Genomic DNA, 8,204 nt, shown 5'->3' with positions numbered 1-8,204 from the left:
CACACACACACGCATGCACGACAGTTTTCATTATTAACCACATCACATTACTCTTTACTGTGTGTGTATGAAGATGTAGGTGTGCAGTGCATGGGGCATGGTTTACATTTGACAAGAAGTCCAAGATTAGAAAGAGGTTCAGTGACTTGTTGACTCCCCAAGAACTCTGCTTTCTCACCTGAGGCTCCTCAGAGTGTCAGACGTATCAAAGGCTAATCTCTCCCCAATACATGGCTTCTACTTAATTCCCCTACTAAACCTCTTAAATATAAGAACAGTAGTTTTAAAATAACTATCCCGAAGTTGTCTATACTTGACTCACTTTTCTCTTTTGGTTCTTTAGACCCCAAACACAGTGAGTCTGCAGTTTGGACAGTCTTACCCTGTAACTGAGAGGATCCGTCACCTCAAATGTTCACCCAGTGGGGCTCCATGAAGATATAGATCATGCACAGCATAGAGAGCCTTTGTAAACAAATGTCTGCCCAGAGACAGATGACACGCTTCAGCTCCTGTGCTGATTGGTTCCTCTCCTGGGACCTACCCCAGTACTCATAGAGGCATCTACAGATTTTTGCTCTCTGAAGGGGCACAGCAGGTCCTGGTGACTGCCATCACCTTTTCCTTCAGGATGGCTCTACAGGTCCCCAGCCTCCTCCTTGCAGCAGCTGTGGTGCTGACGGTGCCGAGCAGCCCTGGGGCCGAGGGCAGAGACTCCCCAGGTAAGTCCTGGGCAGAGCTCTCCAGAGGCAGCACCCTGGGGGAACGCCTCTGAGGGACCCTGGGATGTGGATAGGGGTGGTGGTGGTGGTAAGATCCCGGTTTTAAGAGTCCTTTATTATAGATCTCCTGTCTCTGGAAGAGAAGGTGAGGCTACATTCTCATTTCCATATTCTAGTATTGAAGTCAGAATCGTGCCTACTGCACAGGCCGAGTCTGGCCTATTAACGTAGGAGACAGAGTTAAAATCTAATACTAAGGACAGGACAGAGGGGCGCGGCGTTATGTTTGAGGAAACAGCAGGGTTTGCCAGAGCAGTCCCCAACCCCTACCCCTGCATTTTGTGGGGAGAGGAGGAAGTGCTGGATCCTGAGATGGGGAAACAATGGTCAGTGACGGTCTTGTAGTCCTGGTATTTGAGGAAAATACCTGATGTGGAGTGGAGGGTTAAGGGAGGCAAACTCTCGTCTAACCCTGAGAGAAGCCAGCAGACGGAGTCTTAGGTTCTTCATCAAATGAAATCTTGAGGCTCAGATACTTGGGTTGGTAAATCGAATCTCCAAGAAAAAATTAGACATAGAAAGGAAATATGTGATACATACAGGGGAGACCCCTCAATTCAGAGACAGGAGCTTTATAGAAAGCTCCCCTCACGACCCCCACCCCCACCACTTGCAGGGTGGTGACTTACCTTCCGCAGTTATTCTTAAGATGCTCCTCTGAATGACCCGTGCAGGCAGCCAGTCCCTCGAGGTCACCTGGGTCTCCTTTGTCTGTTTTGTAGTACAGACTCTCTCTGTGAATAAATGCCCCTAGGGTCGGGGAGAGCAGGGCTGTTTGAAGTCAGGAGAGACTCTCCCGTGGTTGGGTTGGGGTAGCAGAAGCAGCCAAATACTGTTTTTCTTCCGATCATTGTTTTTTGTTTTTGTTTTTTAAAGATTTATTTATTACACATACGTTCTGTCTGCATATATTCCTGCAGGCCCGAAGAGGGCATCAGATCTCATTACAGATGGTTGTGAGCCACCATGTGGTTGCTGGGATTTGAACTCAGGACCTCTGGAGGAGCAGCCAGTGCTTTTAACCTCTGAGTCAGCTCTCCAGGCCCCATCATTGTTTTATTAGTTCGTTGAAAATTTCGTACAATGTATTTTTATCATATTCACCTCATCTTCCAACTCCACCCAGACCCACCCCCCTTTCTACCCACTCAACTTTGAATGTTCTCTTAAAAAAAAAAAATTAAAAAAAATGCACCCAGTACAATTTGTGCTTCCAGGGATATTCTTGTCCGGACGAGCTCGGTCCCTACACTCCCTCTCTTGCACTCTTCTTTATGAGTATAGAAACCTCTCCGACATTCACTGGAGCCCCGTGGAGGCGGGGTCCACTCAGTCCCAACCCCTCTAAGTCAGGCGGGGCGCCCTCCCGACTGCCCGTCCCGAGGCTCTGAGGTCCGGGGACCACGTCGTCCCCTCCTGAAGCTCCGGCGCGGGGTCAGGCGGGGCTCCGGGGTCTCCGCTGCCCGGCGCCGCCCCAGGCTGACCGCGTCCGTCCGTCCGCCGGTCCGTCCGTCCGCAGGGGATTCCGTGTACCAGTTCAGGGCCCTGTGCTACTACACCAACGGGACGCAGCACATGCGGCTGGTGACCAGATGCATCTACAACCGGGAGGAGTTCGCGCGCTTCGACAGCGACGTGGGCGAGTACATCGCGCTGACGGAGCTGGGGCGGTCGTGGGCCGAGTACTGGAACAGCCAGAAGGATCTCATGGAGCAGACTCGGGCCGCGATAGAGACGGTGTGCAGACACAACTACGAGGTGACGGAGGCCATCACCTCCCTGCGGCGGCTCGGTGAGCGCGGGGCGGGTCCCACGGGAGGCGGCTGTGGGGGGCGTGGACCGGAAGGGACCCAGCGTGAGGAGCTGCCACAGACTCCCTGTCGGCTCTGACCCACACAGCTCCTCCCTGGAGTCTCCCTCCTTCCTCACCTTTGCCCTTTGCCCTGTGCCATTTGCTCCGTGTGGCCGATGCTCCCCTCTGACCCCAGCTCTGCTCTGAGACCTGCAGCCAGGACACCCGTCAGCGTTGCCAACTCAGGGAAGCTAAAGGAGGGAGAGACCACGATCCTGTAATAATGATTTTAACTTTTGGCGCCAAATTATTCACCGGTCTTTGTTTTCCTTGATTGTCTCTTTGAGGCCGAGGTTGTTTTGTGCCTGTTGTTTGCTGCCTGAAACTGACCTAAAAGCGGTTCTGTCGTGCTCTGCAGTAGACTGTGTTGACTTGGATCACGTAGATTTGTGTGACTCAAAATCTGAGGGGAAAATACTAAACACAACAGAAGAGGTGTCATCACTGGAACTCTGGAGCTGGAGTTACAAACAGTTCTGGGAACTGAACCCAGGTCCTTTGCAAGATCAGCAAGTGGCCCTAACCCCAGCTCTCTCGAGCTGACCTAGGCAGTGTCTCCTTGTGGAATTAAATCAGGAGACTTGTTATTACTGTTAGTCTTGAAAGTGGCTAAGGGAGAATCTGATTCCAGAGAAGGCCTTTCCTGAGGCTGTTCTCCAAATGCCTTGAATGTGTATGTCCAGAGAGTGATCAGTCCACACTGTTAGTCCTTCTTAGGGGAAAGTCAATTGGAAAAACTATGAAGGCACACATGATTTTCATAACAGAAGACAGCTGATATATAACAAGCCAAATAACACCAAATTGAAATTTGGCTTCCTCTGGAGGAATTCCTTTGCCATAACCAGCTGAGTTCTTATGATACATTCCTTCAGCCTACAGCAAGCAGTCTCTTTAAGGGATCCTGTTTCCATCTCGTGGGGACCAGGTGTATTCTGGATGAGTCCATGGCTGTGTGGGCATCATTACTTTAGCCCAGTAGACATCGCCTTCCTTGGCTCATTTCTACTTCTAACACATTTTCTTACTCTTGGAGAGCCTCTTAGACATGATGCCAATTAAAGGTTCGTGTGAGGCATCGTGTTCAGATTGAATATTGTACATCACAACTATATGAACAGTTAACTCAAAAGGTATGACTTTCCAGGCAACCTTGCTATTCAACTGAAATAGTCTGATGTTTGGTCCTGTTAGCAGCTAATTCCTCACAGCAAAGGATCACAGTGATGACAGCAGTAATTAACTCACTTGACTGTGGGGGAAAATGCGGGAGGAGAAAATGAGGGAACATAAGTGTGTCCTTAATTCTGAAACACATTAAGTACTTACAGTGTTTTCACCCTGAAAGGATAAAGGGAATGCAGAGAGATGGCTTCTGAGGTAGTGGGCATGGTGTATAAAGTCAGTCACAATTGTCGATTGTACATGATGGTCTGAGAAGAAGAAGGAAGTGATGTGTTTGAGTTATTTTTTCATTTCTTCTTCAAAAATTGTAGACTTGAAACCACAATATTTTTCTTTTGTTTTATATACATTTCATGTTATATAAGAGCAAGTTTACTGGGGCTGGAGAGATGGCTCAGTGGTTAAGAGCACTGACTGCTCTTCAGAAATCCTGAGTTCAATTCCCAGCAACCACATGGCAGCTCACAACTGTCTGTAATTCCAGTTCCAAGGGACCTGACACCCATGGCAAAACACCAATGCACATAAAATAAAAATAAATAAATTTTAAAAAAGATACAGTATTAAGAGCAAGGTCACTCATTCTTAAAGGTCCTAGTGACCTATATAGTGACCTTATAATTGAGGATCTTTCCTCAATGGATCTTTATTCAATATTAGAACCTAGGCATTCCCATCTTGCCTCTTCCTTCATGGGGACTTTCCACATGGATCCCATCTCACTCACTATGTTCCTATCCATGTGACCCCACATACTCACCTCACTGTCTTTTCTTATCTATTTCTCTAGAGCAGCCCAAGGTGGCCGTCTCCCTGTCCAGGAGGGAGGCCCTCAACCACCACAACATGCTGGTCTGCTCGGTGACAGATTTCTACCCAGCCCAGATCAAAGTGCGCTGGTTCCGGAACGGCCAGGAGGAGACGGTGGGGGTCGTGTCCACACAGCTTATTCAGAACGGGGACTGGACCTTCCAGATCCTGGTCATGCTGGAGATGACCCCTCAGCGGGGGGACATCTACACCTGCCATGTGGAGCACCCCAGCCTGCAGAGTCCTGTCACCGTGGAGTGGCGTAAGGGAAACTTTTTTCTTTCTTTGTGGGCCCCACAAGACATGGAATCTTTGCTGATATTACCCCATCCCTCTGAGAGATCACTACATACACTGGGAACTCGTCCCTAATATCCAGAGGAATTGACGGTGATAGCTGCTGACTGGGTATTCTAGCCCAAGATTATAGATAAGTCTGTGAGGTGCAAACATCACTTAGACCCTCTCACTCACTGCTGTATTTGACACTCCCCCACCACCCTGTGTTCTAGATCTCCTGGGTCCTCCTAGCTCTTTGACCTCTTATGACTTCAGTCTCTCAGTCAGGGCTGTTGTGATGTGTGGGGACAGAGCTGACACTCAGTTTCTGCTCTCCAGGGGTGCAGTCCGAGTCTGCCCAGAGCAAGATACTGAGTGGCGTCGGGGGCCTCGTGCTGGGGCTGATCTTCCTGGGGCTGGGCCTTTTTGTCCGTCACAGGAGTCAGAAAGGTGAGGAGCTCTGGGGAAACTGAGGGAGGTGGGCTGTGCTGAGGGAGGGAGCTGGGCTGGGAGGGCCACAGGAGACCCCAGGAGGGGGACACTGGAATCTGATTTTGCACAGCCACTCAGTCATGGTGGAGCTCATTCTGGGACATCCACCACTGTCTCACTGGCTCCTTTCCAGAAGTTTCCACCACTGAGAGAGCACGGGCCTTGCTTCCTCTCCTTCTGGCGCCAGTTTCACACAGTTTTTTGGGGTGCTCAGGGTCTTAGTGGACAGATGAGAGAACAACTTCAGCTAAGGCTCATGTCCTGTTGCCTCTTGGGCTACATGAGAGATCCCTGTTTTTATAACAAGACCTTTCTCTGTGACTTCCTTTTGTAGGACCTCGAGGGCCTCCTCCAGCAGGTAATATTTCAGCCCTTATCTGGTGTGGTGTGGTGTGGTGGTGGTGGTGGTGGTGGTGGTGTGTGTGTGTGTGTGTGTGTGTGTGTCTGCATGCAGGGGCATGGGTGTGAGGGAAAGGCATGAGACAGGTGTACCTGTCAGAGTCCTGGTTTATAGCCTTTCTCTGCTGTGGGGTTGAGAGTGTCACAGCTGCTGTCTTTAGGAAGCTCCAGAGGTTGTTCCTGAGCAGGCCTTTGCCACTGTAGCCAGAGGGTTCTCCCCCACCCACCTGTCCTGAATAATCACTCAGAGGCTTATATTAATTATAAATGTTTGGCTGATGGCTCAGGCTTATTGCTAGCTAGCTCTTACACTTAAATTAACTATTTCTATTAATCTATGTACAGCCACGTGGCCCGTGACTGACCGTTCTTTCACATCTTGCTTCTGCCCCAACTCTGCCCTTCTTCTCCCTGTATCTCCATTTGGCTTTCCTGCCCAGCTTTATTCTGCCTGGCTATAGGCCCAAACAGCTTTACTTATCAACCAATGAAAGCAACACATATTTACAGCATACAGAATGACATCCCATAGCATTCTTCACTTGAGTGGCATCTTAAGTGGACCCTGAGTCTCATCTTGAGTTTAGACACCAAGATGCTGCCTGCTCTGTGCCCCTCACTGGAGACCCTGACCATGGACATTGATAGTGACAGGAAGAGGCCAAAAGTCCTGCGGAGGAGATGGATCCCTCTGACTTACCAAAAAGATCGGATCCTTCATATTCCCTGGGGGGGTGGCTTCTCCTCCCCCCACCACATTTGTGTCCTGTGAAGCTCCTGCCCCCTTCAGCTGCCTTCCCCTCTGCACAGGTGATGGGGAAGGTGGCGTGGCCTGGACACCAGCTTCCTTTGTCTAACTCTGGGGATCCAGGAAAAGAGGCATCTCCAGGGGACCTTGTGTGACCACCCCTCCCTCCCTCTGTCTTCCACAGGGCTCCTGCAGTGATTCGTGAGAGTGTTCTGACTGAATTGGCTATTGCACTGTAAGGCTTACATGTCCCTGACCCCAGTTCCTGTCTGTGCCAGCCTGCCTGTCCTTCTCTGGTTCAGAGTCTAGCATGGTGCTAGTGTATCCACCAGTTCAACTTTTGTGATCCCCAAATCCCCAAGGCTCTGTTTTGCTCTCCTCCTGGACTGATTCCAGAGACCTTTTGTGTACTGCGGCCTGATCTACTCAGACCCCCAGGCCTTCTGTTTTCACTGTCCCATCCAGGCTGCTGAAGAGATGAGCTGAAAACATTTGTCTCTTTTTCATAATTAAACATGATTCTGAATCATGTGCATCCTGAATCTTCCTGAGCAGGGTTGGGTGGGAGTGGTGTGGGACAAGGTGACCTGTTGGGGTACCCTGCACTTAAGGTTATAGTCCACCATGTCTGGACAGCTCTCTGGGCATGGCACAAAATGGAGAACTCCCTTTCCAGCAGGGCCCCCTCCCTGAATAGTGTCGCTAAGCTCAGAGGCCTGACCTTATCTGGTAGCTGTCCCTAAACCTGGATGCCTATCTCAAGAGTGACCTTTGACACAGATGCTCCCCCCCCCCCAAGCCCATATGATAATTAGGTTTTGTGCTCCAGCTGTATGGTAGGACCTGGCTGCCAAATTCAAATAAGATGATACCCTGGCTGCTGTCCCCATTCTATGTATTTCTCCTCACTCTGGAATAAAGCTGAGCTTTAACACTGAAGCAGTCTCCCGGAAAGCTGTTTCCTCCTGCCGTATTCACAGGCTGTACAAAGCATTGCTTGCCGCTTCTGCCCACTTTGCCTGGTGGCCAATTGACTGAGGGGAAGAAGGGAATCCACAGTGGTCCAGCCAAACTGTGGATGGAAGTAGAGGTTTCTTTCTTTTTTAATTTAATTTAATTTTTTTTATTTTACAATACTATTCAGTTCTACATAATAGCCACAGATTCCCTTGTTCTCTCCCTTCCTGCCCCCCTCCCCTTCCCCCCAGCCCACCCCCATTCCCACTTCTTCCAGATCAAGGTCTCCCCCAAGGACTGGGATAGACCTGATAGACTCAGTCCAGGCAGGTCCAGTCCCCTCCTCCCAGATTGAGCCAAGCTTCCCTGCATAAGTCCCAGGTTTCAAACAGCTAACTCATGCCATGAGCCCAGGACCTGGTACCACTGCCTAGAGAGAAAGAGGAGGGTTTATATGAGCGAGAATTGTTGAAACCAAGGTTGGATAAAGCACAGGGACAAATAACCAAACAAATGGAATCACATGAACTATGAACCAAAGGCTGAGGGGCCCTCAACTGGATCAGGCCCTCTGAATAGGTGAGACAGTCGATTGGAAGTAGAGGTTTCTACTGCAAAGGTGATCGGAAGCACCCTGGGCTCCTGGTTAAGGTGGACTGAGGAGACAGGGACCAGCTGTCACATTTTCATGGCAGGTACT

At 49.9% G+C, this 8,204-nt stretch overlaps 1 protein-coding gene across 1 annotated transcript; it reads left to right on the top strand.

Moving 5' to 3' along the window:
• The first annotated feature begins 563 nt into the window (after nt 1-563).
• LOC102911902 (rano class II histocompatibility antigen, A beta chain-like) lies at nt 564-7,486 on the top strand. Its single transcript, XM_006997038.4, has 6 exons — nt 564-722; nt 2,302-2,574; nt 4,610-4,891; nt 5,248-5,358; nt 5,735-5,758; nt 6,732-7,486. The coding sequence occupies exons 1-6, from the start codon at nt 632-634 to the stop codon at nt 6,743-6,745; spliced, it is 795 nt and encodes a 264-aa protein (XP_006997100.3). The 5' UTR covers nt 564-631; the 3' UTR covers nt 6,746-7,486.
• Nucleotides 7,487-8,204: the final 718 nt, after the last annotated feature.

Source organism: Peromyscus maniculatus, chromosome 21 (genome assembly GCF_049852395.1).
Source record: "Peromyscus maniculatus bairdii isolate BWxNUB_F1_BW_parent chromosome 21, HU_Pman_BW_mat_3.1, whole genome shotgun sequence".
NCBI lineage: Eukaryota > Metazoa > Chordata > Mammalia > Rodentia > Cricetidae > Peromyscus > Peromyscus maniculatus.
Note: the sequence above shows the minus strand (reverse complement) of the source record. Positions and strands in the feature narration are given on the sequence as shown.

What these genes read in the sequence shown, in the direction of transcription:
- LOC102911902 (XM_006997038.4), top strand. Translation starts at nt 632, where the DNA reads ATGGCTCTACAGGTCCCCAGCCTCCTCCTTGCAGCAGCTGTGGTGCTG. An exon ending in CGAGGGCAGAGACTCCCCAG is followed by an intron (nt 723 to 2,301) that starts GTAAGTCCTGGG and finishes GTCCGTCCGCAG; the next exon opens with GGGATTCCGTGTACCAGTTC. An exon ending in CACCTCCCTGCGGCGGCTCG is followed by an intron (nt 2,575 to 4,609) that starts GTGAGCGCGGGG and finishes CTATTTCTCTAG; the next exon opens with AGCAGCCCAAGGTGGCCGTC.